Raw genomic sequence first — 21589 nt, forward strand, 5'->3', positions numbered from 1 at the left:
GTTCGAGCCCTGGTCCGGGAGGATCCCACATGCCGCGGAGCAACTGAGCCCGTGCGCCACAACTACTGAGCCTGCGCTGTAGAGCCCGCAAGCCAAAACTACTGAGCCCACACGCTGCAACTACTGAAGCCCGCGCACCTAGAGCCCGTGCTCCGCAACAAGAGAAGCCACCACAATGAGAAGCCTGCACACCACAATGAAAAGTAGCCCCCGTTCACCACAACTAGAGAAAGCCTGCGCTCTAGAGCCCGCAAGCCAAAACTACTGAGCCCACACGCTGCAACTACTGAAGCCCGCACACCTAGAGCCCGTGCTCCGCAACAAGAGAAGCCACCACAATGAGAAGCCTGCACACCACAATGAAAAGTAGCCCCCGTTCACCACAACTAGAGAAAGCCCGCGCACAGCAACGAAGACCCAACGCAGCCAAAAATAAAAAAAATAAAAAGTATTGCAAGGTGACCTATACTACCAGTGGTGTATTAAACTTGGTTATTATTTCCAGCTGACAGAAATTAGTTTTATTGAAGGATAAAACTCTTCCTTGGTGTATTGCAGTAATAAGACTTTACAAATAAAAATACAACAGATTAATGAATTTTAGATTCAGACATCAAAATCTTTAAATTTTTATAACACTTTAATAACAGGCAACATTTTTTGAGTACTTATTACTGCCAGGTACCCTTCAAAGCATTTATTTGCATTTTCTCCTCTAATCTGAAGAGAGACACTAAAATTAAACTCATCTTTTAGATAAAGAAACAGATCCTTAGAGACATTAAGTAATTTGCTAAAGGCCATACTTTTAGGAACTAAAAGTTTCAGTTGGGTCTGAAACATAGGTACATTCCAAAGCACATTAAATACTATACCATACTTCTGTTTTTATGTAATAGGCAGTTGAAATATTACCATTCTTTTAATAGAGAAGAAAAAAAGGCCCTGCCACAAAAAGGGCAACAATATAGGCAAATATAAATTGGGGATTCCTAAGCTAAAATTCACTGCCTCTGTCTTTCAATTCCACAGTGTACTTTCTTGGAGTTTGAACTATATTCTCTACCTCTTTTTGTTTAGCTCAAGAAAAAGCATGTGATTTCTTCTGGTACTGCTGCTGCTACCAGTATCTACCAGCAATCTGAAGAAACAACTGTAAGTTCAGTGAAAGAAGATTTAGGGTAACTCTTTCCAAATCTGAGTATAAAAATTCCCTGTAATGGTAAAACAACTAAGAATGCATTTATAGAATAAAAGAATATATTTTTAAGGAAACAGAAAAAAAATTAAGAGCATATTTATTTAATAAAGGAGCATATTTTTAAGAAAACAGCAAATTTTTAATGGAGAAAAGATATATATTAAAAGCAACTATATTGATCAATAAGCTATTTGATCACAGTGAAATAAAAAGAGTTTGAGTTGAAAATGATCTAATTAATGTATTTTACATATAGATAAATAAACTAAGATGCAGAGAGGTAAAGTAAGGCAGCAGTAACCTTTCTGGCACCAGGGACTGGTTTCGTGGGAGACAATTTTTCCATAGACGATGGGGGGGATGGTTCAGGCGGTAGGTAACGCAAGTGACGGGGAGCGGCAGATGAAGCTTCGCTCGCTCGCCTGCAGCTCACCTCTTGCTGTGCGTCCCGGGTCCTAACAGGCTGCGGACCAGTACCAGTCCACAGCCTGGGGGTTGGGGACCTCTGAAGTAAAGTCACTTGCTCAACGTCATGCAGCTAAAAAGCTGTGGACTTTAACGGCCAGTAAATAGTGTAGGCACTTCTTAAACTAGCCAAAGAAGCTCACTTTAAACAGTAAGTCAAAAGCAACTTTCCCATAAGCAATAATGGTAAATAACTTCATTACATCCTTTCTAGAGGACAGGCTACAGCAAATAGTTAACTACTGCTACGAACATAAATTTAAAAACTCAGCCCAGACTAAGGGGAAGAGTTATTATTATGTGAGAAGAGTACGAGAGCAAGAACTACACTGGGCAACCAGTGGAAAGAGCTAACTCCAATCCTGTGAGCTAGTCCCTCTCATTAAAAAAAAAAAAAAAAAAAAAAAGGAAGGCTTTAATTCTAATGAAAACTTTTGGGTGTTTCCTGATACCACAGCTTTCCAAAGAACTAAAAGAATACTTTTCTAACATGATGCAAGGTCAAATCATAAGTAGCTAACACATGTAAATTTTATAATAACGATAGGGCTTCCCTGGTGGCACAGTGGTTAAGAATCCGCCTGCCAGTGCAGGGGACACAGGTTTAAGCCCTGGTCTGGAAAGATCCCACATGCCACGGAGCAACTAAGCCCGTGTGCCACAACTACTGAGCCTGAGCTCTAGAGCCCGTGAGCCACAACTACTGAGTCCATATGCCACAACTACTGAAGCCCATGGCCTAGAGCCCGTGCTCCGCAACAAGAGAAGCCACTGCAATGAGAAGCCTGCGCACTGCATCTAAGAGTAGACCCCACTCACCGCAACCAGAGAAAAGCCTGCGCGCAGCAACGAAGACCCAACGCAGCCAAAGATAAAAAATAAATAATAATAATAATAAAATAAAATATAATAAGGATAAACAAACATAACACAACTCCAGTACAAAACAATAGAAATTGCAAGGGTGAATAAGGGACCGTGTGCTGTGCAATGGCACTTGCTAGTCATTAGCTATCCTACTGCATGACCTCAGGATGCCTGAGAACATTAATGATACTTTTCCTGTGGGGCAGACCTTGTAAATCTGAACGGTGTGGCACATACACAGTAATCAAAGATTACTACAGAGAAAGCTCATAAGGCAAACATGGTAGAGGAAAAAGTGGCTGGAATGAGAACAGCTTTGAAAAGAAGCACTAACATTTATAAACTAAGGATTCATTCTTTCTAAAAACAAAAGAATAATCTATTTACCAGCATGCATAATGAATGGGTGCCCAGTGGTCACTATCTAATTGGTTGACTGAAAATCTTTCATTGAGAAGTCGGCTTAATAATTCCGAATCTCCTTCACAGGCACTTCGATGGAGAGGAAAATCATCTACCCACTGTCGTTCCCTAATCGTTAAAAGGAAAAAAAAAAAAAAAAAAAAAAAGGCACTGTTGAAATTCAGATTGTTTTGAAACAAATGTGACATATCTATGAAAGCTATGTTTCACTGAGCAGCTGTAAACTAAATCATTTATGCAATGATGACACTGCATACTAATTGCATATATCATTTTAAACAGTACTTTAACATTAGAATGTAGGTGTTTAAAAAGCAATGTGGAGGAAAACCAGAACAGTACTTGTCTTCTGTGACACTGCTCATGCTTCTCTGCCATTTTTCCTGTTTGGGAATTTGGATTTTTGAATAGTCTGGAGCTCCTAGACCAAAGTATGGATTTATTACCACTTTATCTACCTAGAAAGGGAAAACAAAACAAAACAAAAAGAGCTTTAGATACTTGACTTTGATGTATAAAAACAGAGCTAAGTACGGATGTCATCTTAATGTTTACAATTAGTAATAGATGCATTTATCTCAGGAAAAAAAATTACATTTGAAATGAAATGTCTTTTGAAATCAGAGCCAAAATTCATTCAACTCTTACCCGGTTTGTATATTGAAGATCTGATCCAAACAAAGGGTTGTAAATACAGGTATCTGCTTTCTCTAGGGCTAACATTTTACTCTTTATTTCTAGTGCACTATAGCCCATATGTAGTGAGTTTTCTGTCTGACCTGATTCAGTAGCATATGCAGGGTTTATAACATTAGTTTTTATCCGCTCAAGAGGAGAAGGTCGGAATAAAGCCGGAATAAAGTGAGATTGTGCATGACGTTCATCTAACCACCTGGCAAAATAAAAAAAAGAGGTAGTAGATGTATTTGTTAAAAAGTGAAGATGAAAAAACTAAACTACTATCCAACTCTGATGTGTGATTCTTTCTAATATTACATTCAGATTTTTATAATTTTTTTAAAAAATTAATTAATTTATTTATTTTTAGCTCTGCTGGGTCTTCGTTGCTGCGCATGGGCTTTCTCTAGTTGCAGCGAGTGGGGGCTACTCTTCAGTGAGGTGCACAGGCTTCTCATTGCGGTGGCTTCTCTTGTTGCAGAGCACGGGCTCTAGGTGCATGGGCTTCAGCAGTTGGGGCACATGGGCTCAGTAGTTGTGGCTCATGGGCTCTAGAGCTCAGGCTCAGTAGCTGTGGTGCATGGGCTTAGTTGCTGTGCAGCTTGTGGAATCTTCCTGGACCAGGGCTCACACCCGTGTCCCCTGCATTGGCAGGAGGATTCTTAACCACTGTGCCACCAGGGAAGTCCCGGGATTTTTATAATTTTAATTAGTGTTAAGTACTTCATTTACTGTAAATAAAAGTTCTGTTATTGGACATAGCAAACTATTTTTTTTCTAATGCATGTAACATAATAATAATTAAAATCCTTTTCAAAAAACATGAAGCCCTTTAAAAATTTAAACCACTGAGATGTAGGTGACATTAGACCTGCTGTTACAGAAAGACAAAAGGCATGACAGGTGAAACGACTTGTTCACTGATAAGGGTAAATCAATACTAAATCTAGTTTTATAACAAAGGAATCTTAATTCTTAGGCCAGGGCAATCTTTGTCATTTTCTAAGAATAAACTTAACATGTTGCAAGCAAATCAGGACAATCTTGTCTTTGGGGTTTAAAATTTTTATATTATACTTTAAAAACTTACCATTTCTTAATTTATATATTATTAATTTTATTATTTTCTTCCAAAAGAATTTCTATCTCTCAGTGCTAATATCTAATATGAACATATATTTGATTTATTAAAAAATATTTTTAATGGCAGTTCTTACTTATCCAAGGCTATTAACATTCTTGCTGTAAGTGCAGCAAAGTGAGTGCTGGATTCACTACAGACTCGCATAATATCTTGTAAGCAGTAAAAAATTGGGCATCCTGGAGTATACGTATATTTAGTATTATCTGAAAAAGAAAAATGAAGAATTATGCCATCATATAAAAGGTTTATGACTGCATGATTTTTATTTAAAAGTACACAGTATGTTAAAAAAAAGTTGTTAAGTATAACATAAATTGTTCTAGATTTTAAATTAGTAGACCTGGATTCAAGTGCTGGCCAGCTTTGTGACCTTATCCATTTGGGTGAATGCAGGATTTAGAATCCTGGAGGACTACAGAAATTGTTTCCCCTTCCTCTTCCTCAACAATGTTGTAAAATTCTGATTAATAATAAGATTTCCAGCACCATTTAACATACTGATCTGTTTTACCTAAGTATGGCTGGGGAAAAAAAAAATTCTGGAATGGTAGAGCTGGCTGATAAAATACATGTAAGTACTGTGTAACAGCAGTCTGATGAGATGTCCACAGTGGGTCATTAATATATTATCAGTATTATTACTGCCTTACATGAGCCCAGTACTCTACAGGTTCCAAAGTGATTTTTACATCTAATACCTCACTGAGTTCTTCCAGCACGATGAACCAAGTAGGAGCAGATACCTATCTTACAAATAAAGAGGTGAGGCTTAAAGAGGTGATTTGCCCAGAACACAAAATTAGTGGGCTGCAAGGTCTGCACTGAAGCTCAGTATTTTTTCTATTATTCCAGGATAATAGGATAAATTCCTTGTCAAAGCTCAAATTAAATTTTCATATTAGATCTAAGTTCTTTAAATATTATCACTACTGTTGGGAAGAGTATTTTAGAACTATTACTGACACTTTCTTTTCCCAAATATAAGATAGGTTCTGATCATAATCTGTTAATTTTCCAAAATACATAAATTTTTATTTCTATTCTACCTATATAGCATAGTCTGAAAAATCCCTCATTATAAGCTAAAAACTTTTTGTTTCGATTATGGCTTCCTTCCTCACTTCTTTGTTCTACTTTTAAAAACAGAAACAAAAACATTACTGATCAGTCTGGAAGCCTGAATATTACTTTGAAATCAAAACATCTTTTTAAGTAACAAATTTCTCCATCTTCCATTATCTTAAAAACATGTATTTTATAATAGTATTACAATAGTAACTATGAATCCAAATTCCTAAGTTCCTCAACAGACTTTAACTTAGCACCTAAGGTACACAAAGATTCATAAGGTGAAACTTAGACTTTACCTTTGACAACTGATGGAACAATAAATAATGCCGCTTCTCTGCCCATCTTCTCCCCATCCAGAGGAAATTTCTTCATTAGTACCACTCGTTTTCCTAATCATTTTTTTTAAGTCAGTAAAGATAAAAATAATGGGCCTTTTAAAATCTTATATATTACCTTGAGAATTAGAAAAAATATTTTAAAGGCAGTATTAAGAGGAACTGAAATATAAAAAGTCAATTTTATTATGGGCACTAATAAAAACTGGTAATTCTAATAATAATGTAAATCATTCTGTGGACAGTCAACTAATAGATCCCCTGTTCTGACTCACTAGAAGAGAAGCTTCCTATACATAGCAAGGAAAACCGTCCTGCTAAGGACTGACAGAGCAACTGAACAGCAGCACATCCTGCAGGGTGAACAGGCATATACTTCATTCAGTTGGGATGTAGATGGTAAGAGTTTCACTAAAGTCTAAGCTGGCCAAGAAGCGTAGTGTACATAAACTGCAAAGTCTTAAAGTTTAGCAGCTCTTCATTTAATATTCAACCTCCGCCCTCAATTTCAGTTTTTATTAAAATCTGATTGGGCTATAAACTATTGTTCTGAATTGTAACCACCATTCGTATACTTAGTCTGTTGTTCCTGATTTGGCAGCAAGGGGGCTATAAATAATAACCTACAAGTCTTTCACTCTAAAACCTTTTATATTCTGGATGCCTTTGTCATAATTTTTATCAACCTTTCCAATCTCCTCACCCCAAGAAATAGAACCTTGTTCTTGACCCAGGTAGGAATGCCTGGCTGGATGCCTTCTGTGGACAGGTAGATAATATGAGTTCAAGCAGCTTCATTCATTCACAAAATGCTGGAGTCAATATTTGTGATTATTATGGCACATTATTATTATAGCCCCCAAACAATTTTTTACAAAATAGACACTTGTACAAAATATAAGTGTTAGATACATTCTGATAAATTTCAGAGGCAATATTTCTTTTGTCTGGCTTGAGGTCTTGTCCCACTTAATCTTTCCTGCCTTGCAGCTTCCTTAAATCCAGTTCTGATCCATTGTTTAATTGCCTACTTTGCAAATTATATATGTAACTATGAGATCTGTCATGCGGGGAAAGAAAAGCACTGATTACAAGTTGGGAAATGAGGTTCTAGTCCTAACTCCTCCACTAATGGGAATATGATTTTTGTAGGTGACAACCTATGTTTGCATTTCCATTTTACAGATGTAAAAATGACGATATACCAACTCACAGGGCCAATTTAAGAATTTCATTAATAAGTAATTGTGGTAGTGCTTTATAAACTATATATAGCACTGCACAAAAAGGCACAACTACTGCTTATATAAGAAATCATATTACTCTATAAAAATATTTCACACTTTTAGAAAACCTCAATTGAATAGGATAGTCAGGTATGGTATGGTTCATTGATACAACTGTCTATTTAGTTAAGTAAAACTTCTTTACTTTCATTTCTCTTATTAAAAGCTGCCTGAAAATGTGTTAGTACATTCTACTGTCTAAGTATATAAGACATAATTGTGCTAGACATGTTTCAGGGTGCCTATCCACTTGTAACTTCTCCTAAGAAAAACTACCCAGCCCTCTGGGCCAGGGGATATTTTTGTTAACACTGATATCACTTGTATCCCCCTTTTTGGTAAATGAACCAAGTGGTAGAGTTTGGCTAATTCATAGCAAATTATGACTTGTCTATCTCAGCTCAAATATGTGATTTGGGCTCAGACTTTGTCTCAGTAATTTGATCTCAGAATAGATCCTGATAACTATAACAATTTAGTGATAGTAAAACAAATCTGGATGAAAATTTATCAGAGAAGTCCAAGACAGAGGTAGAAAAGGCTGACAAATTTGTGGCATCCAAAAGAGCCTTTCACTTGCCTTGATCACCCAAAGGGATAGTCCCCCTTTTTAGCTAAGATCAATTTCTAGATCATTTTATTTAAAAAGTCAATCTGATAATTAGGGAAAGGGGATTCTCTCTGTAGTACTCAGAATGTGTATCAACGATCTGTAAATTTATGCAGGAACTTCTTATAATCTCGAGTTACAATGCTTAGAGCCCCAAGCCACAAAAACCCTGCAGGCCCTATTGACGAGGTTACCGGTTGGGGAGGTAAATATGGTGAATGGTACCTCCAGAAGTTATGAAACAGGCTTAGTTCAGCTATCTCTAGAGAACAACTATTCCAACAAATAACCAACAAATAACCAACAAATCAAATGACAGGATTCAGCCTTATCTCTGCAACAAAAATAGTCTCTTTAGTGAGAGATGAATTAGACAGCTAATCTCTATAAAGATGAACAAATAGAAAAAAACACTAAATAAGCTTTAAAAAACCAAAAAGTAGGCACAGAGAGGTATGCTTTACCTCATTATCAACAACTGTTTTCAACTGCTGTTTGACTGAAATTAGCTTTACCTTTTTAATTATAATGCCTGAATCCTGTACAGAGTATATAATTTCTGTAACTTCTGCTATATGTTTCTTGTGAGGCCACAGCCTGATAAAATTGATCATTAATGTTTAATCAGTTTCATAGGCTATAGATTATCTAATATTTTAAATGAGGCCTGAACCTTTCAGGGTGAATACTTCTACAATTCATTTTGGCTTTTTGAAAATGATCTTCTTCTTGTGACGAAATGGGAAGAAAACCTCTGTTGGCTGGTAATTTATAGGACTTGCTCTAATACACAAAATCTTAACTGTTACTTAGTTATGGAGAGAGGTTTATAGTTTTCTCTTGGCCTGGAGTACAGAAACAAACATAGTAGTTCACAGATACTTATCTAGGGAAATATACTTCTAACAAAAGTAATTTTGTGCTTTCTTTTAATTTTCAAGCCACCCGTTGGCTTCCTCTCTCTCTTGAACAAATCATTAACACAATTTAAATATTTTCAATTTTTTTTTACTTAAAATTATTTAAACATTTCAAAAATATTTTTTAACTTAAAAAAAATTGTTAAGTTACTTTTTGAAGGGGGCTTGGCTGCACCTTAAAAAAAAAAAACCCTAGAAATTTCTGAGTCTTTTTCAAGTTTTTCAAATGAAAAGGAACATAAAAAGAAACTGATTTTAATCTACTTTTTAAAATGTCTTTCTCCACAAGCATTTAAAGCCAACTGTGTTAAAAAGAAAAGTTTCTTACCTCTAATACCCTGGTTTGCAGGAGAAATTGGTTTGGTGGTTTCTACTACATAATCCAATATGCCTTGTGTTATTTCACTGTTGCCTTGAAGTTTAGTTTCCAACAAAACCTTCTTTCTCTTTTTTTTCTGTCCTTCAATGGGAACTTCATGCAACAAAATCTTAGATGAGAAAAATAATTTTAAGAGAGTGTTTAAAATAAAATTTACTTGTCCTAGAATATAATAAGCCAGCAGTCTTTCTTAACCCTAGCTGCATATAAGAATAATCTGGACGCTTTCAAAACAGTATCAACGTACAGCTTCATCTCAGACCTATTAAATCAGAATGTCAGGGGAGTGGGGTCCTGGTACTGGAAATTTTAAAGTCCCCCAGGTGATTTAACAGTGTAGCCAAGACTGAGAACCAGTAAGCCAGAGCACTGCTGAAGCAGCAGTCTCCTCAGAACCCCTACAGTATCCCTTAATAGGTTTCAGATAACTAACCTTAAAAAAGCAATTAAAGCAAAATACTAGAGAAGTTAGTTGAAGTTAGATTAGATTAGAAGTATTTTATGATGCTTGAAATCTGCTGCATAGAAAAGATAACAATTCTGCTTTGGGTTTGTTTTGGCGGGAGCCTCAATCATGTTTACTAATATATGTATTCAAGACTACAGAGAAGTAACTTAATTGCCTAAAACTTAATTAAAGGAAAAGATATTTTTTAATGAACTTTTGAAAATAGTTCTTTGGGAAAACAACCAAGAACAAAATTTAGGTTGGAATTTTGAATAAGCTGAATTTTGCATTTTTTTTTTCAATTTTTGAGAGCCATTCCGTAAACCGTACTAAAAACCAAACTCTCGTAAGTTATATAAGTAAAACTCAAATAAGTAACTTTTAATATCTAATAATTTATCCATATCAATGAATAGAAAAATGGTCAAAACACATGCAGCAGAAAAGACATGATGATGGGCAGATCTACAACTGTAAATTCTAGCTTGTCAAGATCAAGGTTATCAACAAGAATTTACAGGCTATGGTTTTACTTTATATGTAAATGAAAATGATAATGGAGAATGACATTCAATGGTTGAAAATCAAATGTTAGTAAATCGTTCTCACTTCATATGACTTAGCTCTGTATTCCCGAGAATTGAGACTGGCAGCATTCTTTGGCCGAATAACAGCAACGTACGCATCTTCTATGTTTTCTGGATTTCCCATTGCTTTATAAAACAAAGAAATCCCTTGAAAGATTAAATTAAAGGACACATAACTACTTTGAAAAACAATTTAAAAAATAAAATGTTGATTTTTCTATCTTAGAATACATATACTATGTAAAAAGCAAGTCAGAGATGACTGATTATATCTTACCATTCAAAACCTTTGTTTATAATTTAAGATTACCTTGTCCTTTTTCCTTTTCTATTAAAGGTAGATTTTTGTTTTTTAAAATGGGGATACATACTTTCATAGGTCTTAACAGCATAAGAATCTGCCTTTTGGACCTAAAAAAAGGTGATATGATTATAAAATGTAAATACTAAGTAAAAAATGGCTTGAACTAGCAATTTAGAATAGTACCCACTTATTTTCTATAAATTACACAAGTGAATGTCATACTGTTAATAGTTTGGAAGCTAGAAATAGATAGCTGCCATTGACATTCTTTCTAGAATCTTTAAAAAGAACTTTGATATCTGACATTTGGATGAACTAAAGGATAGTTTATAATTTTCATTGGAAAAAAAAAAAAAATAATAATTTTCATTGGAGGTGCCTATCACAGACTCAAAAACATTTAGTCAGTTGATAAAAGCTTTCTGATGATGACTTAAGAATATTTCCCACTTCCATTATCAATTCCCTAGATAATCCAAAAATTTTCTTCCAAATATATAATATATATATTTTGATATACATACACATGCACATTTTTTTCCCCAGACTAATTTGAAGTCTCCATTAGGCAATTTCCAACAAGTAACTGAAGTTCAAGCACTCTCGGTTGTTTGATAGTTCCATCTCTCCATTAAGTGCTATTATTAATTTTTTTCATGGCTAGACTAAAATACACCTCTTTGTATTGAATGTATTTTATTTATTTTTTTAAAAAAAACTTCCTCTCATTTATATGCCAGTAAATTTCTAAAAGAACATCAAGCAAGGAGCTGCTTTCCTGGCCATGGTGAGATGAACCTTCTTCAGTTTTTTTTAAAGTCCATTAGGCATTAAAATGACCTGTTCATATTTAATGATTTCCTTATTGCCCCAACTCTCATAGAAAAAAAAGAGCTCATTTTCAAGAAAGGTTTTGAATATCTCTTGAGAGGAGATAGAGGACTTTATTCTGTTTTCTCAACGCAATTAATAAAGTCATTTTGAAATCTTTAATTTGCTTCCTTGTGTAATAACAAAAGCCTTTAATTTACTTCCTTCCACTGCCTTATAACTGGAAAATTTCCTTTAAAAGAAATGTTTTTAAAATCCAGTAACTTTTGACATTTTAAGTAAACGTTAGCCTAAAATTAAAAGAACCATTAAAATTATTGCACAAAAATTATTTTAATTTATAAATTATTTTAAATTATAAAATTTAGTTATAAATTATAAAAATTTTATTTTAGATTATAAAAATTTTCACTGATTTAGATCCAGAGAAACTACAGATATCTCAACAGAGAAACTACAGAAAACATTAGGATTGAGACATTTCATTTTGTGAAAAGTTTTGAAGACATTCATTTTCACTCTATACCTTGTGGAATTTTTTTCAGTTCAGTTTTTCCATAAGATCATCTTAAAACCCACCTCATACAACAGCACTTTCTATACTAAGTGAAAAAGATGAGGCTTTTTTCTTCTCAGAATTTCTATTTAGCAATTACTTTTCACCTCAGATTAACAATGACTTCAAGATAATAAAATCCAACAAATTTTGAAATGTATGGATGCCTCCTTGAAGACTGCCAGCCCCCAAAAGAAAGACATTGCATTGTGAATACATTTTGTAACATACATGGCACTACTACGGAAACCCTTTTTTCTATTAAGCACCTAAACAGAGAAATCAAGTAATTCTTAGTTTTCTAAACACGATTTAAAGCAAATCAATTCCTGTGCTGGTCAACTCATGTTAAAAAAACATCTATTAGCAAAAAGCTTTATTTGTTAATACTTATCACTTCTCTAGAATATTTGGTATTGCACAGTACACTCAATTTTTAAAAGATAAACAAATGTGATATAATTTTTAAAAACCATGAGGGTTATAGCATTTTGTTTTTACACCATTTAATGTTAATGTACCCCAAAGATTCTAAAAATTGAGTTTCAAGAAATATTCATACTTGAATGTTTGAAATATACATACTTGCAGTGACATGAAAGAAGGAAACAAAGGCTTAAGTGAGGAATAGAACAGAAACTACTAATATATGAAGGCAAAACTGCTAAGGCAGAAACACATGCAAAAGGATTGGAAGAGGGTAATTTGAGCTAAAAATAACAGAAAAAGCTATAACTAGAGCTTGTAATGTGTTTAGACTGAATTTTAGATAAAGGTTCAAGTGACTAAGTATAGGAAATATGTGGCATTTTCTGGAAAATGCTTAAGCATAAATGATAATATGCTGCCTGACTAATAAGGCCTTACAGATATGTAGAAGTGGTTCTCAGTTAGGAGTGATACCTACCTGGGATCATTTGAAAATCTGTAGGGGCATTTCTCGTCACTATGACTGGGGAGAAATGGGGTGAACAGATGCCATTTAGTCCCCATGGGGGGAGGTTTGTTAACATCTTTACTAAAAACAGTCCTGTTGAACAAACTGCCAATAATGTCTTTAATGAGAAACATTTGCTATATACAGTACAGATAGACAAACTTTATTTATTTATTTTGGCCGTGCTGCAAGGCTTGCAGGATCTTAGTCTCCTGACCAGGTATTGAACCTGGGCCCTAGGCAATGAAAGGGCAGAGTCCTAAACCACTGGACCGCCACGGAATTCCCCAGATGGACAAACTTTAAAAGTTGTTTGCAATGAAGAAAAAGAGAAGATTCAGTACGTGAATATAGGTATTGTAAATTTAGTTACCAGAAGTCAAAATTAACAAGATGATTTACAATGTACATGCTAATAGAAATTACCAATAATGATCAGAAAGTGTACTTCATGAATAAAAACAAAAAAAGGAGCATTATCTTAGGGTTCTGTAGGATGTTCCTGATCCCTTCTCCTCCATCCTTAAGCAATGTTTCTCAACCTAATAAAACCCATGTTATTATGCTTTTAAAATAATATGAATAAGTGCTAACACCTATAATGTTTATTATGTGCTAGACACTGTGCTAAGTGCTTTACATGCATTAACTCATTTTATTCTTCCCCAAACCTGATGAAGTGGGTATTATTATTATCTCCATTTTACAGGAGAAGAAAACTGAGGTAGAGTAGCTAAGTTACTGGCCACTTCTCCACTCTCCTGGAACAATTTAATATTTTAAAGCATTGTAACATTAGAGAGAAGTGATGGCAACTAAATATCTGTAAGAATACCCCTACAGGGATATGCTGACCATTAAAAATTTCATCCTTTTGCCACTCAAATTGGTTTATAGTAATAAAAAGAGAGGAAGTAATAATAAAGCAGAATAGAAAATAGTCACTGGTGCTACTTCTAACACAGCTTGCTTTGTCCTTGTCCTTTAAACCAGTTCTACCAATCATCAGGTAGTATCAAAAAGTACCATCGGTAATTTTCAAGTACTTTTCTTCTGTTAAGTGACATTCTATTCTGTAATTTAAGATATTTAATAATCTTCAAATAACTTCTGAATGCAATTATACTAAATCTGGCTAACAGAGAAGGAACTAAGTAATAGTGGAATTGGGAAACAAATGAATTCCTACAAGTATATTTAAGGAGGTTATTTGGGGGAGCATGATATCATCCGTAGTATATCTAAATATGCTTTATATCAACTGCTACTGTAGTTCTTCAACCCAGTTCGAAGGGGAAACCAACTAACACATTAACTCGGGTTTAAGTCGAAAAGATCATGGAATGAATTATTTGTTTTTCGATTGTTATGAAAACATTTTTGAGTTTTTGACATTTCCCCCAAAATAAGATGAGGACATCAAAGCAGTTAAAAGACATGATGCTGAGAGAAGCATTCGCAAGCAAACTGAAGACACAAAAACTCTCCAAGAGTGAGAAGGGAATCATGGAGGTGAGATCCTGAGTCAGGTCAGCTAGATCAAAGATTTCTGGTGAAGCTAAAAACACCATGGAGAAATGAGCAAAGAACGTAAAGCCCAAAGCCTTAAAAGATGGAGAGAGGGACAGAGAGGAGCGGTGAGCTGCAAGGACAAGTTGTGAATCGCTTTTCCTGAAATGACAAAAATCAACACTCTGCCTAGGAGGTTCTTCCTCCGCCACCGCCCATCAGCGTCCACTAACGGAAAAGGACGTGCACGCCTCTCTGCACCGAGAGCCGCCACCCAAAAAGGGTCTTTGGCGTCTTTGTAAGAAGTAAAGTCCTTGCCTGGAAAAACTAGATGTGGATGGAGATAGTTCGGCCTCCTACCTTTCCGTTTCTCTCGCTGGCGTCTGAATCGTGCTCCTCCTCGTCTCACCCGTGCGGGGGGCCGAGGACCTCCCGGGCCGCTACATTCAATTCAGTGGGTGGGACAGTCACCTGGGGGGCGGGGGACCGTCACCGCTTTCTCATTTCTCCTTCCCTTCACTTTCCCAGCGGCCAGGCCCAACTTCCTGTGACAGGAAAACACTCGGTCGCCGCCAGAAGCTGCCCGACGTGTTTGGCCGCGCTCCGCACCTCGCGCCTCAAGAGCTCGGATCTCTGGACTCGGAGAGCCTCTTGTCCACAGTCTCTTTATTGGCCTTCCATCTCCTCTCAGCTCAGCGCCACACACACCTCACCCCCTCCCCAAACTAGGGGGATTCCAGATCTGCAAAGGCCTTAGCTTTCCATCCTGATGCTACCGGGGCGAGGAAATCGCTTCCGGGTTCACGCCCCTCGCAGCCTCGCGGTTGGCGGTGGAAGAGCTTCCGGGTCGGCTGCCGAGCTGCTGCCGTTCCTGCTGTTTCTCGCTGGGGCTGCGGGCTGTCTGGGGCTGGTGGCGGGCGGCTCGGGGACTGGGGTGGTGGCGGCAGTGGGCGCGCCAGCGGCTGAGCCGGAGGCGGGGGAGGGGAGGGGGGCCGCCCGGGCTGCACGCGCGTGCCAGGCTGGAGCATGAGCCGTATTTGACCGCGAGGCGGAGGCAAGAGCCACCGCCCCCTCTTCTCCTCCCCCGAGTGAGGCGGCGCGGCGGCCGGAGAGGCATGGGGGGCGCCCGCCCAGTCTGAGCCTCGCCGCAGGCGCTTCCAGCTCTCTCTGAGTTCCCCGCGGGCCTCCAGGGCGCACCCTCGGCCCCGGCAGCCTTTGCCCGGCGGGCGCACCGGGGTTGGCGAGGAGGGGGCGCAGGGCGAGGAGGGGTTTCCGCCCGGGTGGGTGGGGCGCAGGGAGTACCTGAGAACACCGGCTCGGCGCGGGAGGCAGGGGCGGCAGAACTGCAGAGCTGCGGAGTCCATCCGACCCTTACCCTCAGCCCGGGAAGTAACCGTAAGTCTCAGCTTCGCCGTACCGGTGTTTTTGAGGCTGTCTCAGCCTATTTTCGGCTCCGAGTTCAGCGCTACCGAGTTCACGCCCTCCCGGGACTCCTACAAATATGCCTCCCTTCATTTGTGGAGGATTGTGTGTCCCTATTCCTGAACAGGCAACATCCTCTGTCTGACCCATTGGGAGCTCTTCTCCCAGCGAATTTGCAAGCCTCTGTGTTTCGGTAGCACGTCCCATCCTCACCATCTGGATGCATCTCCTTGTCCCTCTGTCCTCAAAGGATCTGTGTCCTCCCTTTTTTTCTGTTTGTACCCCGGACCTCACAGCTTCCCCCGCCCATTCTTTGAGACGTGGAAAGCCACGGGTTCGGCTGTTCTCGAGAGCTCGAGAGTCTTGAGCGGGTGGATGGATGAAAGTGAAGGGCTATAATGGGTGGGGATAGGGGCACATAGCTCTAGGGAACCTTTATTTTTGCAGCTTCTGCCACCACAAAAGACTGGGCCTTTCCTCTGGACCTTCATTCCTCTCCCTTCCTGTGTATAAGGTGTTTTCTGTACGTTGCTGTTTGAGTCGCAGGAAACTGGAATTAGAGCTGTAATTAAGATCTCCCGAGGAGGTTTTGAGGATGTCTCACAAGCTCTATTCACACGAAGTGGCATATTGAACAACCTTGTATTGAAATGAAGACCCATTCCGGGGGAGATTTACTAGGAGGTCTGAGAAATCAATGTGAAAACAAAAGTCTGATGTTTCAAATGTGTTTTGGATACCTTTAGATAATTTTTTAGTGTGTTGAATTTACATTTAATTCTTAATTTAAAGTGTGTGTGTGTATGATGTGAAAATCTTTGCCTTGGAAGTTTTTGCTTTGTTAGTGGTTAAAAAAACTAAAGTGATTTTTGATCACGTCAGATTATATTTGTCAAGATATTATCTTAAATCCTTAATTCCATAGATACCTTTCTTTTAAAATTGATTTGGCTCAACCATCTACAGATGTTACACACCTTTGTGCCTGTCACCTTCCTGCTTCTTAGTTAAAAAAAAAAAAAAAATTAACTGTGAATATCTTCAACGTGTATTTCCAGATTTGCAACTAGGCATTTTTTCTCGTTAAAATTTGGTTTCCTTTTTAAACTGCCACAGCAGAACTTTCCAGAAATTAGACTAAAAAGTAACTGTAATGCTGTCAGTGACTGGACAATAGTTCTTAGTTGACTTCATGCATTTTGTACTTTTCCAGGTACTGTAGTAAGCAAATGATAATTTAAGAATGATTTTCCTTTGTGAACTACAGGTTCTTTGTTATTGTTCTCTAAATTACTCTGTAGTGTAGACTGGTAGCTTTGGTTATTTTTTTCAGAAAACGTCATTTTGTTAAGTAAGGTAAATGTGTTTAATAATGATTTTTTGTTTTCAAAACCTTCTTCTAGCAGTTGATTTGAGGTTATTATTTGATTTGTAACTGCACACTGTTCACAGATTTTAGTTTGAACTAGGCTTAAAAGATGTATCTCCAGCTGTCTGTCTGGAATTGTACTTTACCGGCTTGTGTCAGAAGCCAAGCATTGCACAGAGTTGAATGTATTATTGAGGGTGTGGTTTTTGCTTTTCGTAAAATTGATCAGTTTGCAAATAAGAAGAGTGGGTGCTGTAGTGATGTGATGGGCAATAACTTGAAAAGGTCCTTTTTAGAAACAGTAAATTGACCCCTATTATTCTTGGACGTAGGGTGGAAAAGATAGGACTGTATTTTCACTTTATGCTTTTTCCCTTGCCCATTGCACTGGGAATTTTGAGTTTTCAATATGAAAGTGTTCTGAAACCATGCAGACCGTGCCGTAAGTGTGGGCTCTATCAGGTGGCTGCTGAGACATGGGAGAGAAGTTTTGTTTGCTACTCTTTTATACTCCTATAGCACTGCCCACTTTTGAGAGAGTTGGTTTTCTTTCTTTCCTTTTCCTTTTCTGGGGTGCACTTGAACTTGTGAAAGTGAAACATGTGTATTTACAACTTGTAGGTAAAAGCTCAAGCTAATTTTCATGTATAAATAGATGGAAGAACTATGAATTAAGTCTGATTCTTCTTGAATGGAAGTTAGGAAAGATTCCTCAGTGTTTTGGGTACTTCTTACCTCTTTGGGTATGAACATTTATTTAGATGAAATTTAAAAATCCTTCTCTCTAATACTGAACTTTATATATGACACATTTGCCAAAACAGATTTGAGAGTGACTCAGTCATTATTAAAAAGACCAGTCTGAGAGGATTTTCTGTGCATGGTTCTAAAAATGCTTAGGTATTTTGTTTTCTTTCTCAAAGTGTGATTTGCTTAGGGAATAGTAATTTGGTGACTCTTTACGTTTATTTTTCAGACAACCTCAGATTACCTCTTTTTTTTTTTTCTTTTCCAGATAACTTACTTTCATACTCACTTCATTTCAGTACACTTTATTGAATGCCTACTCTGTGTACCAGGCACTATGTTAGATTCTGGAACTACAAGGATAAATAAGTTAAGATTCTTTTCCTCCCTGAATTTGCCAGTCTAGATATTTGACTGCGATTTTATCCATATGCCTTTACAGACATCTCTAATAGGTTTTTAAGTTACTTGACCGTATTTCAGGGTTGTTTCACATCCTTTCTATAAGAATTAACACAGTAAAGACCATTTATTGAGCACTTAATTCACACTAGCTACCCTGCATTTAGTTATTACATTATCTCATTTAATTCTTAGAAGTGTCCTAAGAAGTATTTTATCTCCATTTAAAAACCACACTGAGGGGCTTCCCTGGTGGCACAGTGGATAAGAACCTGGCTGCCAATGCAGGGGACACGAGTTTGAGCCCTGGTCCGGGAAGATCCCACATGCCGCAGAGCAGCTAAGTCCGTGCGCCACAACTACTGATGCCTGCACGCCCTAGAGCCCGTGCTCTGCAACAAGAGAAGCCATGGCAGTGAGAAGCCTGCGCACCACAACGAAGAGTAGCCCCCGCTCGCTGCACTAGAGAAAGCCTGCGTGCAGCAACGAAGACCCAACACAGCCATAAATAAATAAACAAACAAACAAACAAACAAACCACACAGGGCTTCCCTGGTGGGGCAGTGATTGAGAATCCGCCTGCCAATGCCGGGGACACGGGTTTGATCCCTGGTCTGGGAAGATCCCACATGCCGTGGAGCAACTAAGCCCCATGCGCTACAACTTACTGAACCTGTGCTCTAGAGGCCTCGAGCCACAACTACTGAGTCCGTGTGCTGCAACTACTGAAGCCCACGTGCCTAGAGCCAGTGCTCTGCAACAAGAGAAGCCAGGGCAATGAGAAGCCCGCGCACCGCAATGAAGAGTAACCCCCGCTCACTGCAACTAGAGAAACCCCGCGCAACAACGAAGACCCAACACAGCCAAAAATAAATAAATAAAATAAATAAATTTATTTTTTTAAAAAAGTCTTTCATTTCTCTTGTCCCTCAAAGGGCCTGAAATAAAACCTAATTCATGACCCCCAACCAGACTTTAAAAAAAAACAAAAAAAACCCATACAGATTTCTGGTTTATAGTAATGATGAATGTTGTTTTACTTCTTATATGCTAGAAAAGATTTGACATTAAGATTTCTCATTAAGGGGAAGAACTTGTAATATAGTTTTAACAGTTTTTATTTTTTTTCCTGTAGGTGATTTAAAAAAATTTTTTTAATTGAAGTATAGTTGATTTACAATGTGTTAATATCTGCTGTACAGCAATGTGATTCAGTTATACATATATATACGTTCTTTTTTTTAATATTCTTTTCCATTATGGTTTATCATATGATATTGAATATAGCTCTCTGTGCTATACACTAGGACCTTGCTGTTTATCTGTTCTCTATATAAAAGCTTATATCTGCTAACCCCAACCTCCCTCTCCATACCTCCCCCAATTCCCTGCCCCTTGGCAACCACCAGTCTGTTCTCTATGTCCGAGATTCTGTTTCTGTTTCATAGATAGGTTCATTTGTGTCATATTTTATTGGGCTGGCCAAAAACTTCATTCGGATTTTTCTGTAAGAGCTTATGGAAAAAACCGAACAAACTTTTTGGCCAGCCCAATAGGTTCCACACGTAAATGATATCATACGGTATTTGACTTTCTCTTTCTGATATACTTCACTTAGTATGATAATCTCTAGTTGCATCCATGTTGCTGCAAATGGCATTATTTTCTTTTTTATGGCTCATTAGTATTCCATTGTATGTATGTACCACATCTTCTTTATCCATTCATCTGTCGATGGACATTTAGGTTGTTTCCATGTCTTGACTATTGTAAATAGTGCTCCTATGAACATAGGGGTGCAAGTATCTTTTTGAATTATAGATTTGTCTGGATATATGCCTGGGAGTGGGATTGCTAGATCATATGGTAATTCTATTTTTAGTTTTCTGAGGCTCCTCCATACTGTTTTCCACAGTGGTTGCAACAACTTACATTGCCACCAACAGTGTAGGAGGGTTCCGTTTTCTACACACCCTCTCCAGCATTTGTTATTTGTAGACTTTTTAATGATGGCCATTTTGACTGGTGTGAGATGGTAACTCATTGTAGTTTTAATTTGCGTTTCTCTAATAATTAGCAATGTTGAGCATCTTTTCATGTGCCTATTGGCCATCTATTTCTTCTTTGGAGAAATGTCTATTTAGGTCTTCTGCCCATTTTTGGATTGGGTTGTTTGTTTTTTTGTTGTTGACTTATATGAGCTGTTCGTATTTTTTGGAAATTAAGCCCTTGTCGGTCGCATCATTTTGCAAATATTTTCTCCCATTCTGTAGGTTGTCTTTTTGTGTTTTTTTTATGGTTTCCTTTGCTGTGCAAAAGCTTGTAAGTTTGATTAGGTCCCATTTGTTTATTTTTGTTTTTATTTCTATTGCCTTAGGAGACTGACCTAAGAAGACATTGGTATGATTTATGTATGTCAGAGAATGTTTTGCCTATGTTCTCTTCTGGGAGTTTTATGGTATCATGTCTTATGTTTAAGTCTTTAAGCCATTTTGAGTTTATTTTTGTGTATGGTGAGAGGGTGTGTTCTAATTTTATTGATTTGCATGCGGCAGTCCAACTTTCCTAGCACCACTTGCTGAAGAGACTGTCTTTTTCCCATTGTATATTCTTGCCTCCTTTGTCAAAGATTAATTGACTGTAGGTGTGTGGGTTTATTTCTGGGCTCTCTCTTCTGTTCCATTGATCCATATGTCTGTTTTTGTGCCAGTACCATGCTGTTTTGATTACTGTAGCTTTGTAGTATTGTTGGAAGTCTGGGAGAGTTAGGCCTCCTGCTTTGTTCTTTTTCTTCAGGATTGCTTTGACAATTCTGGACCTTTTATGGTTCCATAGGAATTTTAGGATTATTTGTTCTAGTTCTGTGAAAAATGTCATGGATAATTTGATAAGGATCACATTAAACCTGTAAATTGCTTTGGGTAGTATGGCCATTTTAACAATATTAATTCTTCCAATCCAAGAGCATGGGATATCTTTCTATTTCTTTGAATCATCTTCAATTTCCATTATTAATGTTTTATAGTTCTTAGTGTATAAGTCTTTCACCTCCTTGGTCAGATCAGGTTAATAATGCTTTGAGTAGAAAGGTTCTAATT

General features: G+C 37.5%; 2 protein-coding genes across 6 annotated transcripts in view; one reads left to right on the forward strand and one right to left on the reverse strand.

Moving 5' to 3' along the window:
- Positions 1-15457, reverse strand: part of KRIT1 (KRIT1 ankyrin repeat containing) — a 36363-nt gene extending 20906 nt beyond the window's left edge. Inside the window, exons 1-8 of one of the 2 annotated variants that reach the window (XM_059933818.1) lie at positions 14912-15457; positions 10437-10540; positions 9329-9488; positions 6146-6238; positions 4852-4981; positions 3605-3848; positions 3299-3414; positions 2921-3064 (exon numbers count right to left, since the gene is read on the reverse strand). In XM_059933818.1, the coding sequence (XP_059789801.1) occupies positions 2921-3064; positions 3299-3414; positions 3605-3848; positions 4852-4981; positions 6146-6238; positions 9329-9488; positions 10437-10538 (989 nt within the window). In that variant the 5' untranslated portion in view covers positions 10539-10540; positions 14912-15457. Of the gene's footprint in view, positions 1-2920; positions 3065-3298; positions 3415-3604; positions 3849-4851; positions 4982-6145; positions 6239-9328; positions 9489-10436; positions 10562-14911 lie in introns of both variants that reach the window. The other variant, XM_059933817.1, reaches the window with a different exon arrangement.
- Positions 15458-15500: 43 nt separating this feature from the next.
- ANKIB1 (ankyrin repeat and IBR domain containing 1) overlaps positions 15501-21589 on the forward strand; it is a 138486-nt gene continuing 132397 nt past the window's right edge. For all 4 annotated transcript variants that reach the window (XM_059933813.1, XM_059933814.1, XM_059933815.1 and 1 more), the window contains exon 1: positions 15501-15946. The gene's annotated coding sequence lies outside the window, so the exon portion shown is untranslated. The remainder of the gene's footprint in view (positions 15947-21589) is intronic.

This window comes from Balaenoptera ricei, chromosome 9, assembly GCF_028023285.1.
Source record: "Balaenoptera ricei isolate mBalRic1 chromosome 9, mBalRic1.hap2, whole genome shotgun sequence".
Classification (NCBI taxonomy): Eukaryota; Metazoa; Chordata; class Mammalia; order Artiodactyla; family Balaenopteridae; genus Balaenoptera; species Balaenoptera ricei.